Source organism: Pagrus major, chromosome 24 (assembly GCF_040436345.1).
Source record: "Pagrus major chromosome 24, Pma_NU_1.0".
NCBI lineage: Eukaryota > Metazoa > Chordata > Actinopteri > Spariformes > Sparidae > Pagrus > Pagrus major.
The window spans coordinates 10,149,875-10,174,412 of record NC_133238.1 but is presented as its reverse complement, the minus strand read 5'-3'; the positions used below and the strand labels follow the sequence as shown (position 1 = coordinate 10,174,412).

At 40.7% G+C, this 24,538-nt stretch overlaps 1 protein-coding gene and 1 long non-coding RNA gene across 2 annotated transcripts; one reads left to right on the top strand and one right to left on the bottom strand.

The window, feature by feature from the left end:
* Nucleotides 1-14,748: 14,748 nt before the first annotated feature.
* LOC141020350 (uncharacterized) lies at nt 14,749-16,444 on the bottom strand. Its single transcript, XR_012180832.1, has 2 exons — nt 15,924-16,444; nt 14,749-15,133 (listed from the first exon to the last, which is right to left on the bottom strand). It is a non-coding gene; the product is annotated as an uncharacterized lncRNA (long non-coding RNA).
* Nucleotides 14,806-23,680, top strand: ndfip2 (Nedd4 family interacting protein 2). The gene is made up of 8 exons (XM_073495390.1): nt 14,806-15,051; nt 18,894-19,131; nt 19,398-19,528; nt 19,793-19,880; nt 19,975-20,099; nt 20,304-20,370; nt 20,460-20,567; nt 20,652-23,680. The coding sequence occupies exons 1-7, from the start codon at nt 15,025-15,027 to the stop codon at nt 20,561-20,563; spliced, it is 780 nt and encodes a 259-aa protein (XP_073351491.1). The 5' UTR covers nt 14,806-15,024; the 3' UTR covers nt 20,564-20,567; nt 20,652-23,680.
* Nucleotides 23,681-24,538: the final 858 nt, after the last annotated feature.

The following is a 24,538-nucleotide window of genomic DNA, read 5'->3' as shown; positions in this document are numbered from 1 at the left end:
TCCCACTGACAAGAAGTCTGATCACCTGAATCATCACATCTTTGGCCCTGAACCTACAAATAATACAGCACATAATCACATTTACTAGTCTGTAAAGCTGCAATCAAACAATATCAAGCAATTAAAGCTATAATTCCAACTTTGGAGCATTCACACATTATTCCAAGATGGTTGCCCCAACGCTTACCTTATTGTCGCACCAGATAAAAAGCCTAAATTAGCTTTAATCAATTATATTCGGGTTAATATTGGATTTTATTTTAACGTAACTTAACAATGGGGAAAAATTGTAGCTCAGAATTACAAGTCGAAGGCTGAACTAGATCGTTTTTCCCACTCAGCTGCTTACAAGTATGTCATCGAGCGCCAACGGGGGGAAATAATGGTGGTTTCACATATGTTAGCGTGAAACTAGAAACACTTTACACTGAGATTTGAGGCACATAAGATACATGAATATGAAGTGTCAGTGTGGTAAATGGCTAAATGATGCTAGTAACTAATGATGGACAGCTAGCTTGAGTGGGGGGCTTTGAGAGTACAGTCGTACAGTTTAGCAGCCAACTCTGAGTAAATCCAAGACTAGCCGAGGTCAAACAGTTGCTTGCTAACAGATTAGTTACAGACGACACTTAGCTTAATGCCGCCTGGTGAATCCAATATGTAGAGTCAAAATTCTTTGGTTTTCCATCCCCCAAAAAGAAGTGCGGCAGTCTGTAGTATGACATTATAGTGACATAACGAACCACAACACCAAATTGCATCATGGGAAGTGTAGGATCCAGTGTTTTTGGAGCTCGCGGTATGAACAGTCAGGATATCTCAGCTTCTCCTTTACACAATTTGAACCATTCTTTTTTTTTCTCTATAAAAATCTGTCTCTTTGAAGTACCCGAACTTTATAGAGAAGAAGTACCAACTTGCCGGAGGGACCCTTTAAAAGTGCACAGACAGCATAACATCTGAATTGCTCAGTAATTTAATCTGGGATGAGTCACCCATAAACAAACAGGTGATAAAAACAAAAAAGGTTTCCTGCAAATGCGTGCCATCTTTGCTTTATATCTGCGGGAAGTTAAAAAGCCGTGCTGCATAATGGCTAGAAGCAAATTTGACATCCCAGTCGACTTACGTACAGTATTTTAAAACATATCTGTCAGTTTTGGAATGGATATAGTTCAACAAGAAACTCTTTGAGCATTAAAATGAGAAGTCTTAAGTGCTGCCTGTGAGAGGAAACTGCCTGATGGAGTCCCTTTAGGGATCGTGATCACCTCCCCTTCATCTCAGGTAGAGAAAATATAGATTGCCTGTATCACACACTATTTATGCATAATCACTTAAGAATATGCTGAGCTCGGCTTTCCAATTCCCCCCCTGCCTGCCCGCGATATATGAGTCCCTCGGGGTATGCGTGATAGATTTTTAATCTCTTTCCTTAGGAGCCTTTATAATGTATATAGGGGTTCTAACCCCAAGGTATATTTCACAGTTTATCATTAAAATAGTCATTAAAGAATATCATTGTTCAGCAGTTTGAGGGAGGCGTGGAGCTGTTGTGGATAACAAGCCACATATTTTGTCTCTAGGACATGCTCAAGCCCACATATAGTGAAGCAACTCATACTGTTTCAGTACGTTATAATGAGCCCCGGCCAATCACAAGGGCTAAAGGGGGAACGCAAGGCCAAACACTGGATAATCAGGCTAGTTGGACGGTTAGATCACGGTGACGGCTCCAACGTTCTTGGCAGAAAAAGGGGGAGAAATCAACTAACTATGTGATGCAACAGAGTGTTAGAAGCTTCGGCGGAGGTTTAATATAGCGTATTCAGTCAATATGTTTGTTTATCCAGCCGTACCTGCCCAACTTCCTACTCACAGTACACCCAGTTCTTGCCTCTCATCACACAACCAAAGTACAGATTTGCAAGAGACTTTCTTGTCACGTCAAGCTGTTTCTAGCACATCAGGTCCCTAGATCATCCCTGCAAAAAAAACCAAAATATTCCTAACTCCTCAGTTCTTTCAGTTGCTGTGTTGGAAACAACTGTCCTTCCAAACAGACGGAAAAAAGGACTATCAGAGCTCTAAGTCCTGCCTGGTAGTTTCTCGGGGGCCTGGTGGACGTCGAGAGGATGACAGAGGATGACGGAGGTATTGATAGATGACCTCGGGCAAACAAGATGCCAAGTCACTAATAAAAAGCACTCGAGAGGGCCGTAAACCAAAAGTCAACCAAAGGTTATCGTAAAAAAAAAGAAAACAGTGTTTTTTTTACAAGCAGGATCCCCTCTCTGTGCCTCGCTATCACTCATTTTGATCTTATCCACTCTGGCGTCTGGATCCTGATGTTGAAGCTTTAAATAAAGAAACGACAAATGGAAAACTAGAAAATATAGCGAGGGGTAACTAGACGGGATAAAGGGGTATAGGCTTGACATCATTAACGTATCTGGATCTGTGTAATTGGTCAAAGACTTATGGCGGAGCGCAGATATTCAGGACGTGTTGATGAATGATGTCAAAACTCTGCTCGAATCAAAGCTCTTCATTTACAGACAATAAGCCTCAGAAGGCTTCATGGGATTTTTTTTTGGAGAGGGGGGGGTAAGAGCCAACATTAGGGTATGACCTGGAGCAATGTGGAGCCGCTCTGAAGCACTGTGGTGAGTGACTTACTGCTTTCATCAACGAGCAATGAAAGAATATGAATATTTAATTGATGTATATATTTTTTATGTCTTGTCAAGAATGAGATAGAGGTTGGTTTGCAATTGTTATTACTCCATTGGGGAAATGGGGTCGCAACAACAACAACGAAAAATGTACAGGACAGAAATATGTTCGTTATATGAAATATTCTTCCAACAAGCAATATAACTTGTGGTTGAACAAGACCGAGAGCCTACAGCGTGCTCGCAGCGCTGTGAGGCTGTACCTGCAGTGCTTTGAGCCGCATGCCACCGTCAGCATGCTCACAGTGAAAATGAACATGCTGGTTTTTGAAATGTATAATTTTACAGTGATCATCATGTTGCTAACATTGTACGGTTGAGGCTGATGGGAATTTGAGTAGCTTTGCAGGTTATAAACCAAAATATGGAATAAATTCAGTACCACCTTATATAGCCAGCATCACCCCAAACCAGTGCAACTGGCTTAATAAGGTGGTTACAATTGAACAAATAGATGTTTGTTGATTTAAAACAAGATGACCACTTTAGTACTCAACAAAAATTAAATTGAGTTAAAAAAATTGCCCCTTCTCAATTGCAACTTGGTATGAACAGTAGATTATTGTGGCTAATGTTAGCTAATGGCAACCTTAGCTGGTGTCTACAAGCTACTGTTAGTCAATACAATCGCCAGTCTCTAAGATTAACGTTCTGTGGTTCCTGGGGTTTATTACGCATATTTTAATGCAAAGCTGAATCAGCCACCGCACTTGCAATTTAAAGTTAAGCAGCCATGATTTTAACTAGGCTAAATTAAACAACATTTACTTTGTAAGCATGCTATAAAATAAGTACAGCTCCCATGAAAATATGCCCGTGCAGCAGCGCGACTAGCTTTTGTCACTGTTAATTAGTTTCTTGGCAACTCGGTAAAGCCCCGATGAAATCGTTCTCTCAAACTGCATATTTATCCTGAGCGAAGCACACAATGTTGTTCAAGGCTGTTCGAAAAAGAGTGAAGCACCTCATTAAAAACAGCTCTGGGCTCTTCTGAGGTGTTTGAGGTGTTCTTACTTCTCAAACAGCACCTGGAATTTGTGGTTTTACTTAGTTCTCTCTGATGTTAGCAAATTTTAAATGGGCTATCATGATATAGCCTGTTTCTTCTGTACTCATGCTACTATAGCATTATGTTTTAGCATTTACCATCATCATGTTGCCTATTCTGTTAAAATTTGAATGTCTTATAATCCAAACAGAGGCTGATGTTTGCCAACGTTTGCAAATTTTAGATTAGCTTACTGCGATGTAGCAAACATATAACCCGTTTCTCCTTTTCTCATGCTACTATAGGCTTTATAATGTTTTGTCTAATGTTAGCTAACATTAGCCACACCGTAGTTAACTAGCCTATCTAAAATTTGCTAACATCAAATAGCCTGTTTCTTCTGTACTCATGCTACTATAACATTTTGTTTTAGCATTTAGCAACATTGTGTAATTGTCACTTGCTTGACTGTTCAGCAAAAACTACACTGTCTAACTTTAAAACTAAATTTTGCCAATTCTGATAAAGTTCGTAGGTGTTCTCGTTTATAATGCAAAGAGAGGTTAACGTTAGCTAACGTAAGCTAATTTTAGAGTGCTTACTGCGCTGTGTCTTCTTTACTAATGCTACCAAAACATTATCTTTTAGCATTTATTCTTGCCATGCAGTTTTCACTTGCTTTTCTGTCCAGCAAAAGTAACATTATCTCCCTTTAAAACACAAATTAGCCTTTTTCTGTTGAAGTTTATGAGGTGTTCTCTGTTACATAATCCAAAGAGAGGCTGCATTCATGCTGGGAACATTAACCTAGTTGAGAAAATCCACTTTTTCCCCCCTCCTCAATGCTCGCTCACATAATGCAGTGCTGAGAGCCACGTCGCAGCACTCAGATCATCAACCGTGAGATAAAAACATTTCAACTTTTAGCACAACATTGCCATACAGTACTCCAAACAGGGCCCTCAACAGTCGCATAGCAACAGCAGCTTCCACAGCCGGGGCTTCTTCCTACATACAGTACATGTGTTTAGTGCTGCTTGTTAAAAATGAAGCATCCCATGGAGGCCAGGCTGATCTAATGCGACTATGACGCATCTTCATCGATACATACGTCCCAATTTTTGTTGCGTTTTGTGTTGACCAGAGCGGACGAATCAAGGTGGATCCTCAGCCCTCGTGGCTGACCCAAATAACTGCCTTCGAGGCGTCGAGAAAAAAACTCACGCGGCGGTGAAGACTCAGCCCGTGCTTCTTGTTGAGAGACTCACTGAATGAATTCTTTCTGATGTCTTCTTTCTTTCTTCTCTCCCCTCCCTGCCTGCCAACTGACATACTTTCTTTTAATTCATCAGCAGCATGGCGAGCGATGGAGGGAGCGTGGGAGAGAGTAGGAGGGAGAAGGGAAGGATGGAGAGAGAAAAGAAAGAAAGTGTGTTTCAGCATCAAAAGACTGTCTCGGAGACTGGGGGGAATACACTGACTCTTCGATGTGCTTTTTGATGATGCCTTCTCTGTTTTATGAACTCGGTGATACACAACAGCAGCGGCGGTGTATTAGCCTACTTCTCCCCCGACTGTTCTTGCCCTCCGTCACTCATTACGACCTGTCTTTTATTTTGTAAGACTTACTTCCTGGCGTCAGCCGGCAGGCAAGGACATACCGTACCAGACAACATTTTTGATGGCTCATACTTGCGACCAAACCCTCACGAGTCCTTACATGATGAACTTTTCTTGAAGAGGCACAACACATCCCTAGAATCATTAAACATTTAAGAGGGCTATTCCCCAAGTGTTCAATACTACAGAGGAAAACATGTCCTATTATGTATGACCCAGAAACAACTCACTCACATCTTAAGTCACATCTGCTCTCTGCAATAATTATTAAGAAGAACAGGCTCTTTGGAGGTAGATTAAAGGGACGACTGACCACTGGAGAGGACAGTCTTGCGCAGGCCGGCTTCAGATTCGTGGCAATAACATACAAACCTGATTAATGTTATTGAACTGAACATGATTGCGTCTCTGCGTCTGCAGTTGTGCAGCTGTCAGCATCTCTTTGGAGAATACAGAAGTGTTAGGCTGTTTGATTTAGAAGACATCACCCCGGTGTAAATTGAACGCGTCCCATCAAGTAACACAAGCACGGCAACACGTCTTTCAGGAACGATTTTTCATAAACGCAATAAACTGGCAAAGTGTTATTGACAGGAGGGCAGACACTTATCCACGGATCTCACAAACATTGGCCCATTTCTTGGCTGTATTTACTAGTTACTTCCAAAATGCACTTTAAATGCTGCTATACTCAATATTTGTATATTAACTACAGATGAAATGAATGTGTGTAATGTGAAAGGTCTAACAGAGAAAACCTAAACAAAACTTTCCAGTTTGCATCTTTATGGAGCGTTTTAGCGTCTTTTAGCTCATTGTTTTGGTTTTGAAGCTCGCAGCTTTAATGTTTTGGTTCACTCCCACCGCTCACCTGCATTATTTTCAACTTTTGTTAATTTCAAAAACTTTAAAAACCTACTGTATACTACCTGCCAAGCACTGAATAGCTATCAGTTAGAGACTCGCTTGTAAACAAAGCAATTGTTCCACTGTTTGTTTTTTTTCTCTGGCGTCATTTTTATCTGCAGCTTTCAGGTTTTTGAGCATTAAAGCTCTGAAAACCAGCTATACGTTCCCTTTCCAGCACTTGATGGCATTCAGACAAAGACAAACGACTAGCTCGTGAACATAGAGCATTTCGTTTTTGTGTCTTTTAGCTGATTGTTTCTCATTGGCGTCGTTTCTAGCTGCAGCTGCCAGTTGTTTCAATCGTTCGCTTCAGCTCTAGGGAGTCATTTAGCGTCAGCTGCTTTTTTAATGAGAAAGCTTTCAAATCCAACTGTACCCTGGCACTGGCATCATTTTCAGCTGCAGGTTTTAGCGATAAAGCTCTAAAAACAGACTGTACAACACCTGCCCAGCACTAAATAGCCATCAGACAAAGTTAATCGTTAGCTGGTGAACATAGTAGCATTTAGCAGTAAAAGACCCAGATATTTTTCTCAGGGGTTGTTGTACACCAAATGTCTAATGTCTGTTTCATCATTGCTAGCGGCTATAAACTAGATGAAGTGTTGGAAAGTGCCAAAAAGTCTGCAGTATGTTTTTTTTTAATGAATTCAGACTGGACTTTTTGTCTAGCAGCCTACCTTAAACCTTGAAGATATCAAATTTAAAATGTGAAGAAATAACAGTTTCAACATTGACATCTATGTATTGTGTTGCAGAGATACCAACTGAAACTAGCATGCTAACCAGCTAGCCCAGGCCTGTCCTGGTACAAAGCTCCCAGTCCAGACCGCTAGCTGACGGCTAAGTGAGCTAACTAGCTAGTGGCAGCCACAGTTAACAGCAGTTAGCGGTCACTCTAGCTATATGCTGCCCCCTATATGTTTTGAGTAGTTACTCCAATGACCAATTCTTACATATTGTACCTTTTTCTTAAAGGTTAAATGTTACATCAGGATAAAAATGTCAAAATGGTTTAAAGGTACATTATAAAAATTGTTAAAAAGCTATTTCATGGATGAATAAACGGGTACGATGTAATAACTCCATTTAAAAAGACGCAGAGGCATTGTTATACATATTGTGTTTTATTTTGAAGAGTTCATAAACAGAAGTGGTGTTTGTGAACAAGAGTAATTCTGATCATTCATTGGTTGAGGTGGTTGATTGAGGGCCTGCATTAGGGGGGGTTTCTATATTTTATGTTATTATATGCCGCCTTAGTATAGTGTATGTGTAGTGAATGAGTGTGGGCCACACTGAGTTCAATGTGCATTTGAATTAAGGGAACTTGAATTTGCTGTGACATCTGAAGTTGTTGAGAGGTGTTAAATATTATTTAATTTTGTTATTTGAAACCTTGGAAAGTAAATAAGAAGTTTATTATTTTTTAAAAAACGGATTACAGTCTGGTGATTTATTATTATTTTGCTAAAGGAGACCCAAGACAATTTAAAGAGTGTATTAGCACAAGAGAAATATAAATACATTATTGTATGATTCATTATTAATAGGTAAATTAAGTGATTTAAAGAACTCAGGGCCCTTCCCTGAATAAATGAGGGTTTACTGGGCTACATGAGTAACAAGGCACAGGTGTGTAGGCATGTGTCTGGTCAGGGAAACACAACGAGGACAACTAGTGGACAGGTGAGGAATAACAGGTTCTGAAGGTCCCTAATTGTGTCTTTTGTAACTGGCCAAGAGGCATAGCTGCAGGTTTTTATATTGTCTTTTCCTAAACCTAACTGAGTAGTTTTGTTGCCTAAAGCTAACCAAACTGCTAACGTTAGATGTTAACCACATGTTTATTGTTGTTACCATGACTATGGATGACGGTAAAGGTCACCTGACTATGGATCTGATCGCTACGAAAATTCGACCACCGAGTCCTACACCAAGAAATCCACAGTCCAGCAGCATTAAACAGCTTTAACAAACCGAGAGCATGGTGCAGCAGTACTGTATGCTGTATGATGATACTTGATGAAAATCCCCTCAGTTTGAGTATAAAGACACTTCTCATCTCAGACAGCTTCATTTATTCCAAATATTCAAGTCTATCTGAAGTTCTCTCACATTAAACTTAATTAGCGTGTGGGACTAACACAGTTTCCTGAGTTTCATCTACTTGCACTCAGTCATTATATGAACTTCTCACACTGCCCAAGTCACCCAATCTTATATTCAGCCCGGCCAGATGTGGCGGAATAATTTAAATCTCTTTCTTGATTCATCAGTATCTCATGGCAGATCACCCTCCAAAATAATGTTCCGTGTTTCATGAATTATTTTGAACGGATGACAATATCGGACGAAATCACTTAGCCACGTCCCCAGTTATTGGAGCGCACATTCCCATTTCCTTTTGTTCAGATATTATCAGCCTGTCGCCCCATTTGTTCTCCCTCCCCAGCGACAGCAGCACTTCTATTCCCCGGGCTCATTAATAATCAGAACAAAGTGAGCGGTGGCTGCCAGGGAGTAGGTTTGTGTGTAGACACAAAAGTATCTTTGTTTTAAACGTTGCCAAAAAGGTGAAAAAGTGTGTTTTATTGTGGTGGTTTTGTTGCAGTTTTCTCTGCAGGAGACAAAGGATCATAATCTAATGTGTCAAAATGCTCTTTAAAGGTGCAGTATGTCAGAATCGTCCAGTTTGTTTTAGTTATAATCCAAACAAATAGGTGGCAGCATATCAGCATAGCAACTGCTAACTGCTGCTCACAGCTGAGCTCAGCTATGTGCAGCTAGCTGTTGTATTAGCTCTGCTCAGACTCACCTCTTAGGGGGCTAGCTGGTTAGCATGATAACTTAAATAGATCTCTCTGCAACGAAATACATAGATGTCAATAAATATACAGTATATAATGTCAACACCGTTATTACTTCAGATTCTGTTGATAATGTTAGTTTTTGAATGTTATCAATAAACAAATCTTACATTGCACCTTTAATTTAAAACAAAATGGGAACAAAGCAACCAACAAACCATCACACCAAAAAATGCATGATCATATTTGGATTCCATGAGCGTCATCATCTGAAAGGAGAAGTGACAGCATGGTGAGAGAACAAATACAGCGCCTCACAATATAACCTTGTGTTTCCTGCCCTCTGCTGGACGCTGCAGGCACATACAGTAAACATGCATGCACCTTACGCCGCACCACCCCCCCCCCCCCCCCCCCCCTCCAAACAGGGATTCACACGCCCACACACTCATCTGCAAACACAGAGAGGCGTGTACGTGTGATTAATGCTCTCCGTTTTCACATTTCTTGCTAATTAGCAGCTGCTTGTAGCTCATCCTGACGCTTATTTAAAAGACATTTTATACAGCCTGTGTCGATAGAGCCATAGACGCCATAATTACACGTTTAATTACTCCATGTTTGTAGTTTGTAGTGCACAGGGGCCAATTTCATGGACAGAGTTTCTGCTTATTTACACCTTACAATTACTGCTCTATTCTCATGTACAGCCAGTGTGAGAGAGGTGGGCTGAGCGGTAGCTGGATTCACATCTCTGCAGCTTAGTCGCTATTCTTTAAAACTGCATTGAATGATGAAATACGTATTATGATGAAACAAGTACATGCATTCATCCATAATGCATCCAAAGGCCTCATAGCATTGAGTGGTTATCGGAGTCTTGTCTGAAGGTCTGGAGTGACGTCTTTATTGACTGAAAACAAAAAGAAATCTTCTGCGCAGCATGTTATGGTCTTCATCAGAGAGAAGTACACCAGCCCAGGGGTAGAACGATACACACCAGTACTTCAGATGAATACACATCTGATGTGCTACTGTGCGTTTCGTGTGCAGTTTCTCTCAATCGCGATTCAAATCAAATACCCAGTTGATGACATCTTTGTTATTCACTGATCTAAACACTTAAAGTCTGGACTTTTCCAATGAATGTCCTCAATCACTGTTACATTTACCATAAGCAAAGGCACAGTGCATACAGGAATTGGTAGCATTTTATCTGAGAGGTGGTTTCTGAATAATTTCCAACACTTTTCATGGAAGGAACTGTGTACTGTGTCTTTATACAAAGTTGCAAATGAGTCTGTGTTCAGTTTGTACACTTCAGCAACAGGAAAAGATGTGAAATGTACGTACGGGTAAGTATAAAATTCAACATATATGAAGAATTAAGGTTCCAATGACAGAAAAGTAATGGAAGATTTCAAAGGTGCTCTATGTAACAATTTGTAGTAATTTCCATGTATTAATAACTTTTTTATTGACCATATGTGAGTGAATTGAAATGTGACATGATTAATAGGCCTTCCCTGTCCCTCTCAGCTGTCTTTACAAACCTGTGGATGATTTGTTGAAGTTGTTTAATGCTGCTGGACTGTGGATTTCTTGGTGAAGGACTCCGAGGTCGAATTTTCGTAGCGATCAGATCCACAGTCAGGTGATTTTTGCCGTCATCCATAGTCATGGTAACAACACCAAACATGCGGTTAACATCTAACGTTAGCAGTTTGGTTAGCTTTAGGCAACACAACTCCTCAGTTAGGTTTAGGAAAAGATCATGGTTTTGGTTAAAGTACATATGTTAAGTTGCGTTATGTGTATTACTTGTGTAACTTAAAGTCCTGTTTGACCCATCCATCAACCCCAACGTCCATCAACCCCAAAATTCCACTCTTTTACTCCCTCACCTGACATTTTGTATGCATGTTATTTTTTTCCTTTTTGTGGAAAGGTTGGAATAATAATGTAAAAATGTTCAGTGTAGTCTGCTGAAGAAATACACACCCCTCACCTTTTTCTAACCCCCGCCCCTACGCTTAATACTTTTCATTCAGTCCCTAACACATAAAAAAAAATCCCTGTTTGTGCTGTAAAGACTGATTTATGATCCCTTTTGTAAACATGTATATGTAGCATATTCATGGAAATATATTAAAGTCTTCCACATTGCCCTCCTCTAATGCAATCTTCCCCTCCTGAAATATAAATTCCATCAAAACACACCGCAGCACGGCAATTTAATTGCTGCTTGTATCCTGGCAAAACTAACAGATGTCTTCTCCTGTAATACACGACTCCATCAGGCTCGAACAAAAACGCTCACCTCCAGTCAAATAGCTGCGCTTTCACCAGCATAAGAATGAGTCTGCCTCGCTGAAAAGCCGCAGCATCTGACAGAGACACCCACCGTTCCTTTACATAACACCTTTTTATAGCACCTATTTACCTTGAAATGATGTTGCCAAGTAACAACATCCTGATTGTGTGGTGTGCGGGGGAGTGTGTGCGCGAGTGGGTGTTTGTGCGCGTGTTTGCAGGTGTGTGTGTCAGTGATGGATGTTTCTAAAGTGCCATTATAGGCTCGGAAAGTGGGGTTTCTAACTGCAGCCGGGCTTTACTCTCACGCAGGTCTGCTGCTTTAAAAAGGCGCAGGCAGGGACTCGTATATCACTACTACACATTAATCCTTAATGCTGCTAATGCCCGCCGACTTGCAAAGGGCAAAACACTTTATGATGCAGGATATAGCACCTGCTTTTTTATCATAACACCTCATGTCTTTTTCACATTTTTTTCCGCCCAACATCTTCCACCCTCTCCGTCCTTCTCTGTCTCAGTACGAGGTGCTTAACTGATACATGTACTACAGTAATCCCCTTCTTAGCGAACGGGATTAATATTTAATTCAAGAAGAGCCTTTTATCAATACCTCGCTGTGCATTCATTGTTCGCTCTGTTTAGGGTGGCTTTACTGCAGCTTTTGGCAAATTGAAGGAATGGTAAGTGTATTAGTGCGATAGATCAGGAGGATAGGAGTGAAAGGAACATTGTCTGATCAAACAGTGGAGTTCTTTCACAGAAGTGTTCACAGTACTTCAGATTTTTGGAAGTTCGGACCGAGCATTTAATAGATTCCAGTTAAAACAGTGGGAGTTAATTAGTAATGAATCATAGTAGAGCTGCAAAAATAAGTCGATTAATCCATTAGTCGATCAAAAGAAAATAAGTCGCCAATGATTGAATGATTGTTTACCGTTTACTGTATTTGTAAAGTTTTGACATGTTTACCTTCAATAAAATGTTGTTTTTTTTGCAGAAATTTGGAGTAAATGGTGAAATTAAGTCTTTTGGAGTGCTGGTTGGACAAAAGAAGCAATTTGAATACGTTACTTTGTCCTGTAGGGCCCAAACTGAAACTTAATGGTACATCACAACAACATTTACCTTCAAAATATCAACATTCCTATTATTCTAAAGACAACATGCTGGTGTTTACAGGTTATACTGGCTTCTATAACCCATTTTTTTCAGTCAAGCCATAATGTTTCCTGAACCTCTTTGTGCTTTATCCTTGAAACTCCAGTACTTGCATTCATAAAGGTACCAAGAGCCTATTATACTCTGATCCACTGCAGTGCTGATCCAGGATTAGCCCAGAGGCAAAAAACACATGACAGAGTAAACTTGAGAATGAGCTAAAGACACAAACCTGCCTCACTCTGCATATATATACATAATAAACAAATGCACGGTGTATTATGCATGCTGTCTGCAGTCTGGGAACGAGGAGGAGGAAAGTAAATATTGGATGCATAAGCAGTTTATCAAATCAGCGCTGAATGATGAAACAAAGTCCTCCGCTGCAACTCAGCGACTTACTTTGAACTTGATGGTTCTGGGTCAGCCTGTTGCTTCAGGCAGCGACGGCTTTATCAAAGAAGGTTTAATGAAATCACCAAAACAAACACACACGGGACGGCTAAACTCTGTCGATTGTGAAACGGCTGCGTGTTATTGCTTTCTGACAGCGAGCTGTTAATGTTGGCAACGTATTGCAGAGCGCGGCGCGTTCACGACCAAGAGCAGAAAACATGAAATCCATCCGAGGCTGTTCTCTGCAGGAAAGGGCTGTTTTTAAGAGCTCGGGGGGTTCAGGACCTGCTTGTTTCTGAGGTGTTGAACACGCAGAAGGACAGATCTCTTGGTAACTGGGAAAGAGATCGCCAAAGGGGCTTTACTGTGTTATTTCTGGTGAGAGATCGTGGAGGTGAAAGAGCTTGAGGAACAGAGCAAAACTGGAATTGGTGCACTAGAGTTACACTTCCTGGTGAAGTGGTAAAATGAACCAATTACCTCAAAGGTGTCAAGTAAAGAAGACTCATAATGATAAAGCTCCAGAAAATGCTAGTCAGTGGACCTTGAGTTGGGATTATTTTATTAGCATTATCTTATCTACATATTCTTAACATCAGAGACAGTGATATTACTCCAGGAAGGCAAAAAACAAACGTTTAGTAGTATTCCTGCCAAAGTAGCTAAATAAAAAGCATGAATGTAATCACAGTCAAATGAATAACTGCCACTGTAGCCACAAGTCACCATTGTGGCAAAACAGGAAATGGTAAAACAACAGCAAACTCGACCTTAACTTTGAAAGCATTTACTACCGTCAGCCTTCAAGTAAGGCTGCGGCAACAAAAACTGCTTGTAAATCCTGCTTTTATTATCTTTTTTTTAAGAGAACATTGTGTAAAGAATGTCAGAGTCCATTGAGTGCAGAGATGTGTCCAAGGCCAGAGTTTCACTGTGCTACAATATGAGTTATGTCTGTTTAGTGGAGCTGATAGGCCTCCTGCCAAACTCTTCTCCTTGGCCTATTTCTGCCGCTACCCTCAATAATTAACACTTAAAGGACAACAAGAACTACACAGTGCTTTAAAATACAACTCGCTTTAGAAAATAAAGGAATTATTTTGTGACACACAACCCAAAAACTGAGTCATCATGTGAGAGTATGGTTTAAAACATCATGGAGGTGATTTGGCAGGGGATCTGTGATATATTTGAGCTTTGGCTCCACCTAGCGGCTCACTTATTCACCGTTTCTGAATACGTTTACGTCATCATGCTTCCTCAATCCGTGGAAATCCGTGATCAACCCCCTCAGTGTCAAGTCGGCGGGAGACGGACTTAAATACGGAAGTGACGACATTCAGCCTTCAAAATATAATGGCTAAAAAAAGTTTTTCAATGGACGATTTAAAAACTAATGAGAAGGAAAAGGCTGACAACATAAAACAGTTTTAGTAAAAAATAGATTCTATAAAAAGGAACACATCATTAAATTATACTCAAACAGAAATACACCAAATCGTAGCAGGGTAAATAGGCAAAGTAAAAGTAAATAGGCAATTACTGTACAGTTAGAGGTACTTGTACTTTAGTATTTACTTTTTTAAGCTAATTTCTGCTTTTCTACATTTTAAAATTAATTATTGTACTGCATGTATGGTAAGTGTGATATACCGTATATACACCACTATATTGGCAGCTGTAATACATACATTGCTTCGCAAATTAAGCTTTTAAATAAAAAACACGACCTCCTTTTAAGAAATGATGCACTTTAATTCAATAAACTAACCAAGAGCATATAATTGAGTTCAAAAATGTGAAGCATCTCATCTCATTTCAATTCATTTTATTTTGAAGTACCGGATCGGAAGTGTCGGGCGGGCAGAGTAGCTTCACTGTGCTGGTGGACGTTTTACCACCACGGCTGTTTTTCTGAGCGAGTGCTCTGTAGACTGCAGCCATTTCTTTCACCGCTCTCTACACAGATAACCAGCGTTGCTTGAGAAGAAGCGTTTCCTTCCTGTGACACAAAGGAAGGAGCGACAACAGGGCAGATTCTCCTCTGGTTCTTCTCGGCTGGCTCGCCTGCCAGCTGAACAGCGTCGGGATGGACCCAGCAAGCCGATACCAAGTGGTGAGTCCGGGCAGAGGAGACCAAAACAGCCGTCTCCCTAACGCGTTACCTCGGCCTGCCTGTGACAGGAAACGAGGCCTTGCTGAAATTAAGACGCTGCTTAATTATTACAACTCGGTTATAAATAGTTATTACACGTAGACGTCACGACGAGACGTGTTAATTAGCTTCTGAGTGGTTTCTTCTGTTGTGTTTTGGCTCAATTTATTTCCTACAGTTGTTTTGTTATGGCTGCTCTCACTTCCGCATCGGCTAGGCTAATGTTAGCTAGCCTGTCAAGATGCATTGTTCGGCCTTGAAAGTTAATATCCTAATAAAATGTGTCACATACTTAATACACATTAACTTATGTGTAGTTACTTGCCATTTAACCCATGTTAGGTTACACGGTTGTAGATAAACCCACAGTTTAAAGTGTCGACTAGCTTAGCTTTAAGCTAGTGTTTCCAGGGGGAATTTATTAGGTGGCTAATATTCAAATGTGGTTTTCATTTAGCTGAATAGTATTTAAATTTCCAAAACTGACTTTGGTTTGTGGGTTAGTGAGAGCCATGTGAAGGAAACTACACCAATAAAAGAGTTATTATCAACTTAATAAGTTATGTTGAGTACATTTAAATGTCCTTCTGAGTAAGAAATTAGTAAAAACATGATTTAAAACAACTCATTTTTGCAAGGTATGACTTGTTTTATCTCCTTTTAGTAATTAGTTTAAAAAACTACTTAAAAAACTTTTTTTTTTTACAAGGAAACTCCTTAGTAAGTCATTAATTAAATAAATAAATGACATAACGAATATTTACAAGGTATGACTTCTTCTTATTAAGAAATTAGCAAAACAAAAAAACAAAAAAAAAAAAAAAACTGTTTACCTTTTCCAGCCCAAAGCAATGTAGAATGTGAGATAAATAAAAAAAAAAATGGCAACCTCGCAATGTTTTGGATATTTAGGGTTAACCGCCATTAAACATGGAGGTCATTGCCATTCGAGAAGTGCTGCCAAGCATGCAAAGCAACAATGGTGGCTGAGAAGTTTTTTCGGAAAGCTGACTGACTGTTATGGCCAATTTGAGATAAAGTCCGCTTTGTGCTCCTGATTCCTGCGGTTCTGGCTTTGTGAGTGATAATCCCGCAGGGTTCAGCGTGAGCCAAAGCAAATCAGGGTTGTGCTCCAACTTTTCAACCCTGACCAAAGTGCAGATTCCAACAATAATCCACTTTTTGAACGGAGGTTTGTTTGGTATTACTCATACGCTGTATTGTTCAACACATTCATCTTCATTTCATTATGCCTAAACTTATACACTTAACATTTTTGCCCTCTTTCTTCCTAAAATACCACTCAGATCTCTGCAAGTGTTGGCAGTGCTTGCTCTGAGCAGGCCTGCATAGGTTTCTGGTATATTTGGACACACGAGGAGGCTTGTGGCTATGTTGTTAAGATCTTATGTAATCGCCTGTGCAGTGTGCGCGGGGGTGCGTTATGCTTTGTCCTTGAGTCCGAGCCAGCCGTCGGACGCTCATTCACTCCCTGCCTTATGTGCATCAACCCGGCACTGGTGGGGTTTTACAAGGTGGCTTAAGCTCTCCTGTTATTACTCACATGTGCGACTTCTTAGTTATCGGCCTGCTGACGTCAGTTGTTATTACAAAGGGTGTTTCCCCACAACAAGAATATTGCCATTACGTAGTAGAAAATGTGAAATAAAAGACCTGGTTTTTGATCATCTTAAAACACATCATTATGAGAATAAAAGGGTTTCAACCCACTTGTAGTCAAGGCTTAGAAATGAAACTAAAATTGCCTGCAGCAGTGAAGCTTTTTCACATGCCGTCCTCGATGAAAGTATTTGACTAAAAGGTTAAAAAGCAGAAGGCTTATGATGTTTGGTGTCTCAGCAGAACAACAGTATACTGTTTCATTCTAACCGGGACCTCGTGTTGTGCCCTCATTGCGGAAATCTACTCTCATCAACCGTCACTTAAATCCTCCTCGCTTGCGCCGCTCAGAAATTTGTTTTACAGCTGGGAGGAAGTTGAACAGGCTCAGCCACATTGAGTGCATAGTAGCTGTGAGACTCATGATTTGTCTGTGTTGTCTGTTAGTACTGGGTAATGAAGCATTCTCCTCAGGGCGAGTGCGGCTATTTTAACTGATATCATAGGATTACATAAGAAAAACAGTATTTTGTCATAGTAGTTTTCAGTTTTCTTGTCATGATAGATAGAGCACAAGGTTACACAATGGGTTGTTGTTGACGTCTGTCTGGGTGAAAGTTAACTTTCTCAAGGTCGCTTCGGTGGAAGCTTCAGAGAGGGGTGAGGAGGATTCGCTTCGCCGAGCCAGATTTCCCCACCAGCCATCCCATAACCACCATGTTCCATCGCCCCTCTGTAATTTCAGAAGGCGTTTGGCTCTTCGCTCCGACAAAAATTAATGTACTTAAGCCCGAACCCGACTCTCTCAGCTGCAGCGGGGGACGCTCATTAACTGATTACATATGTGTATCACTTTTCCAGAGACCTTCCTGTTGTTGCCACACAGATGCAGCCCCTCACAGTGTCAAACATTCTGCTGAGGGCAAACGGTGACGCTCTGATCGTGCCCAGCCGACATACGTACGCGACCGGTCATTTTATTTGCAGTACACTCTTTCAAATAGCAGACGAGTTGTAGTCCTGTGTTGACTACTTCACAACAAAGGCCACCTCCGTGTGAAAACAGGAAATGTTCTGTTCGCATTAGCAGCGAATTAATCCAGCTGTCACACGGTGTGAAGAAAGTGAACAGAAAACAGGGAGGCTCTGATCAATTGAGCTGGTCTACACCCCTCATGTTTAGGTGGGCAATTGGAATCCCCTGCGGGAATGGCAGACCCCGCCACTACCAATAAAAACTACTTTATAGAGTGTTTTGGCTGCAAGAAAGCTAGAAAAGGCTGCAAGTAAACTCTCAAACAAAGAACGACTGGACTGCAAGTGGTCTATGAAAAAAAAGCTTTATGAAGAAATTGACCATGACAGTGAAGAAAGATTCTGGGAAAAATGAACCATGTGCTGTGGAAGATGTAACCCATTACATACTGCCTGTTATTTCAAGTTGTTATGTCATCCCACTCATTCAGCTCGAAAATAAATAAAAAATAAGTTAAATAAAAAATAAACAGTTCTGCCTGTTCGTGCCAACAACTAAAAACAGATGCAGAGCTCATTTTGTTACATAACAACTAACTGATGTCGGTGCTGCTTTCAGGAAACGGTGCTGAATACCAGCTTCACTTTGTTGTTATCAAGGCTGCAACTAACTTCATTACTGATTATTCTGCTAGTTGTTTTTATGATTTGATAGATTGTTTAGTCTATAAAATGTTCACAGAACCCAATGTGACGTCTTAAAATTGATCTGTTGTCCAGCCAGCAGTCCAAAACCCAAAGACTTATCATTTACTATCATAAATGACAAAAAAAACAAAAGCAAAGCTTTGCATTTAAGAAGCTGGAACCAGCAAATGTTTGACATTTTTGCTTGAAAAATGATTAAATCGATTAATCGAATACTTAGAAATGAATTTTCTTAACTTTCTTAACTTATGGTTGCAGCCCTAGTTGTTATTTTTATCAAAGTGGGAGCTACCATCACACAATCTAGCATGCCAACTCACAAGTAGTGGCTTCCATATTTTATGGCCGTCTTCACAAGGCTCTGCTTTTCTCAGCCGAGCAGAAAGTACAAGATTGATGCCAGCTTTAGAAATTTGGAACAGTGCGAACATCCCCTGGAGCGCCCTCACTTTTTGGCTGACTGATCAGCTGATCTGCTTGTGTCTCATCCTCTCCTCCAGTTGCACAACGAGGATGACTCCTCGGAGGCCTCGACCAGCGAGCAGCAGCCATGCACTTCTGCCACAGCCCAGGCCAGTACGTCGTCCAGCAGCCAGGACCAGAGTCAGGCTGGCCAGGCGTGCGCCGGCGCGGCAGCAGCAGCCGGGGAAGCATCGGGGTCGAGGACTCAGGGGGACGCCGAGGCACCTCCACCTCCTTATGCCTCCATTGACCTAGGAGCAACTGCTGCAGCACCCGGTACGTGCAATAAGAATCTTTCACATCTCTCTTACAGTTCTTTTTTTCTAAGCAGCACATTTATTTTTCCACAGTGTGGTTTCATGCTTCCTAAAATAGCAGAAGCAGCAGATTTGTGGCGTTTTTTGGCAGTTTTCTGTCTGACTCTTGAGCCAGTGTTGATTTCCATGACAGCATTACCACATTATTGGCAGCTACTTAGCCACATACTGTACGCGGTTCCCTTTTTTCTCCTTTTATAACCAAATCTTCTCCTTCTCCCACAGAGACTAGTTACCAAGGTGACTTCCCCGTGCCTCCGCCCTACAGCGTCGCCACATCACTGCCCACATATGACGAGGCGGAGAAGGCCAAAGCGGCCGCCATGGCTGCCTCCACTGTGGACGTGATGCCACGGGTGAGCTTAAACACTCACACGCATACTATCCTTGCGGTCTGTCCCTATACTTGCATGTCCTGTGGGTGGAGGTTTACCTCAAAGCGTGCTACATTTCATCTATCTCACCCTCTCAACATGAAAGAACAAAATAATTGGTAGTAATTACTCACGAGTCAGGCATTGACTCAACTCATCGTGTTGTAGGTGTGTCTGTTGTTGCATATTTTAAGCCAGACTCACTGTATATGTCATACTAACGTTGTGTGTGTGTGTCTACGTTAGGACGATGAATTCCCCCCCAGAGACGACTTCAGTGACGCTGATCAGCTTCGAGTTGGGAACGATGGAATCTTCATGTTGGCCTTTTTCAGTAAGTCTTGTCTCATGTTAACATTTTTAATGCTTTCTTTTGGTTGTTGTAAAGCCAAATGCCCTAAAGTCTTGTTAAATGTTCCTCCCTCCAGTGGCCTTCCTGTTCAACTGGATCGGATTCTGCCTGTCCTTCTGTCTGACCAATACCATCGCAGGGCGCTACGGAGCCATCTGTGGCTTCGGCCTTTCCCTCATCAAGTGGATTCTTATCGTCAGGGTATGTACACGTGACTTTTTTCAAACAGGGTTTTCACAAAGTCTAGAAAGTTTGGAAGATGCTTGATTTTATGTTTTCAAAGTTGGGAATGTGCTTGAATTAGAATATACTGCTTGAAAATGCTCGATTTTTAATATAATCTGATGTTTTTTGTAAATTGTATCTACTTTCTAAGTGCCGAATGTCTTTTTCCTTTGTGTCCAGTTCTCTGACTACTTCACTGGCTACTTCAACGGTCAGTACTGGCTCTGGTGGATCTTCCTGTTGCTCGGTGAGTGTTTTGCAGTGACCTTAGCATTATATCACAGGCTCAAATGGAGACCTCTGCTGTGAAGTGACCCGTATTTTCCCCTTCCACAGGTCTCCTGCTGTTCTTCAGGGGTTTCGTGAACTACCTAAAAGTGCGCAACATGTCAGAGAATATGGCCACCTCTCATAGAACACGCCTCTTCTTCCTCTACTAAATAGGTAAAATCTCTTCTGAAAAGCCTATGAAGCCTGAGAAATCTGTATTTCTGCCTGCTCTAATAACTTTTATTTGATTTCCCACAGGTTTCCACACCATCACCATTCCTTTCCAATGTGACGTTCCTTTCTCCCCCCCCCCTCGAATGACCTGACCGAGGAGTCTTGCAGTGAAGAGAGGAGACGGGGGAGGAAGGAACGAAGGAAAGAAAGTAGGGAGAAAGCGTTGCCAGTCTCATTAAAAGCATAACACGACTCACTCTGAAGCTCCACTTCTAAACCGAGCCGGAAAAAAAACAAGTCTTTGATGATCAGATCTCTTCCCTGGCTTTGTTTTTGTTTTCATTTTCCTTTGATTCAAAAGCTTTTCGCTGCTCTAGGGTCGTGTGAAGAAAAAAAAAAACGGTATGTCATGTCTCTCGAGAGTAGGAGTGCGCCTAAGATACATGACCTTCGTTACCTGAGGCAAACACTTGGTATGAACAGGAGTGGTACAAAATGAAATATGAAATAAAAGCACAATGAAACTATTTTAATGAAACAACGTCTTAAAAAGTAAGAAACGCACACAAATCAAAGGCAACTAAGCTGTGATATTGCTTTCTCTGTGTGAACAAACAATGACAGCAGTGTCATCAGCGTATGATTAATTTAGAAAATCATCCGTCTCTAAAGAAGCATTTGGAATTTTAAAATAGAAAACGTGTAGGAAGTCGAAACCTTCTCCAAAGAATTTGACATTCAGATTTTCCCTCCAACTTTGCCACAAAAGTGCACGTCAAACTAACTGTATCTTTGACAGTTTCAGCACTAGTTCTGCCATTCCACTATTTAAGTTCAGGGTGTTTTCGAGCGAGTCTTACTTTAACCGCGATGTAGCATTTTTACGCCTAAGTTTGCGCTTCGCTCGGCCGAATTCCATCTACTAGCATCTCAGCCTTTCCGCTCCTTATAAAAGCTCATTTAAAAGCAGCGGCAAGCTAGAAGATTTTTCGTCTTAAGGGCGCTTAAATGTGCAAGTGTGAGGAAACCCAAAAATGTGCGTTTATCAGTTTACATATCAAAAACCCTGATGCGTTTAGTGTTTCAGACTCCCGTTGACCTTCTCTTTGCCGTGACCTGAAATATGCAACAAGACAGGAAACAGTTAAATGAATCCCCGACAACTGGAATGATCTGAAACAGGAAACAATAATATTTTTCTATAATCTCAGAAATGCTTCAAATAACCAACCAAAAGCAGAAAATAGCCAGGCAATCGGTAAAATACGTTTTAATTTACAAAAAATCGTAGTAAACGTAATCTGCGCTGGACTAATTCTTCTGAGCAATCACACCAGACATTGAGTTTTTTCTCCTTTCTTTGCCTTTTAATGATTATTGTCATGCTCACCTGACCTATGCAGTACAAATGCTCGTGGATCATGACATTTTAACCGGAGGAGGGCCACCGCTGCACCGGTTGGCATTTTTTCTCTATTTGAATCAAAGAAAAATGAAAAGAATGTTTCACCAACCAAAACCAAAACTTAATTCTTTCCTTAATCGCATTTAAAGCAAAAAACATTCGCCATTTTTTTGAGGTTTCACAACAGAATCTCCCCATTCGCCTGTCAACCATGATAAACAGCTCTTTTTTCCCCCCTCCGTTACTCTGCACTGATCGCCAAAAACGCCTGATAAAAAAAAACATCTGTAAGCTTGGAGAAATCAGTGTTTTTAGGCCACAGGTGCTCCGGTCCAATCGGAAAAAGAAAGGCAGGGCAGTGAGTGAGGTCCGCCTTGCTTCGGTGCTGTGGGAGTGGAGCTGATAATTAGCATTTTACATACAGTGCAGTAGCCGTCGCGTGCCAGGCTCGAGATTAACTCTTTGGAAATTAAAGTATGCAACGTAGTTCTTTGTAATGACCTGCAGTAATTATGGATGTAATGTAGTTGAATAGTTTTAGTCATCAGAGATCAGAGTCGGTCCAGAGTGAGGTGGTTGTTAATGCACAGAGGGATCACAGAGATTAAGTTATGTGTGTGTGAGTGTGTGTGTGTGCGTGTGTGTGCGCATGTGTGTGTGTGCTGTACACACTTGCCAACAAAATAATTTTAATAATTAGTAAATCAGAGAACGCAATGCAATAAAAATCAAATAAAATATGACTGGTTGTGCATGTTGTGCATGATTTAGCGAAAGCCAACACGCGGATCTCTCTGGGATTTTTTCAGATTTTAGATTAGACTCGAAATTTTCTTTTTTTAACGGAGCGAGGAAGCTTTTCTGCGATGTATCCTCCTATCGGGTATGCGGCCTCCGTGTGGAGAAAACCCCCTTTTACCACGTGACTATCTGAGAATATGTCGTCGTTTCTCGCGGGTGTAACAGCGATGAAGTCAGGGGAAACTGTCCGGCGCGAATGGGAGTACGAGTCGTCTGTGAGCTTGACTGGACGAAGAAAAAAAAACATGCTTTTTGATTCTGTAAGTCATCCAGAAAATGAAATGTATATACCAGCTTATGCCAATTCATAATATTTGCACTTTGAAGAACTTCTGTACAGTATGATTTGTGAATCTGCTTAACTTGGTGTGGTGGGTAGAGAAAAGAGAAAAAAAAGAAAAAAAAGTTAGCCATCCAAGTTTTTAACTGGAATTCTTAATCATCCCAAATGGATAATTTGCCTTTTGCACTTTTTATTTTTCAAAAATGATAATGTTGTTATTGTGTGTCTTCGCTTTTAGCCTAAACTGTGACAGCTTAAGTATTGCCCGATTTTCTTTCTTCTGTTTTTTTTTATGCTCTTCTTTCTTTTTTTTTTTCACTCTGGTCATATCCCACTAAAGCTCTCTTTCAGCAATATCAAGATCTTTCAACCAATTTAAAGCTCTGCTGCATGATTTATCCACCTGAACGAGTGGGGTAATATTAGAATTCATCTAGTACAGATACATTTCTTTGTTTGTAAATAAATGAAGAAAAAAACGAGATGGCAGCCATACTATTTTTTTGTCCGAGATAATCCATGTAACATCTTCTGAAACAGTTGTTATGCATTTATCGTAACTGGAATTAAATTGACAGATGAGGTCTTGCAAAAATGCCAATAAAGTTCAAAAGCCTGCCAATATGTTGGACTTCTGTTTTTGTTTTTAATTTTGTTTTTGCACTTAGTTCCACAGAGCCCCTTTAAAGCTTGAATTACGTCACTGTTTTAACATGATACAGAGCCTGTTTACACCTTGCATCTCCACTTGTTATAACGGCGGACGGACCAACAGTAGTAGCCAACACACTTGGACAAATGAACAGTTTTTCACACATATAAAATAATTGTATGTATTGCTTTTAATGCCGAATTCACAAGAACACCCAAATGATTAAAAATAGGTTGTTGGTGGTTAAACAAAGTTTACAAAGTGTCTCCTGTCTCAACAACTCACAGAATTGCGCGTTTTTTTAAGGGACTCTGGGGACTTTTTCCATAGGTGGCAAAGAAGTAGTCTATATTTGTAAAATTTGACATGTTTACTGTCAATAATTCAGTTGAAACAGTGTTCAAACAGCTGCAAGATGGTGGCAGGTAAGACGCACTTTAGACACGGAGGAGGGGACAGGCTGGTACAACAAAACCACGACAAACTGATGTTTTTAAAAAGGAAAAAAGAAAGCTTCTCCACACTCAACAACTCACAAAATCCAGCAATTTGTAAAGGGAGTCTGGGTTTATTGCGCTCACTGGTTTAATGGTGAAATCAGTTGAAACGGGGAGTCTGTTCTCAAACATCTGCTGCTTATCTTGGGAGGCGAGAAAGCCCAAACATTAATTTGCATTACAGTGAACCAAAAGGAAGTTAGTGTGTTTTCGACAACTTTCTAATACTTAAATCTGGAGAATATAAAAGTAGTATGATGGATCTTCTTGCGCTCATTATAAGTGTTCTCATTTAACACTTACTGACTGTTATCCAGTCAATCGTCAGGCTCA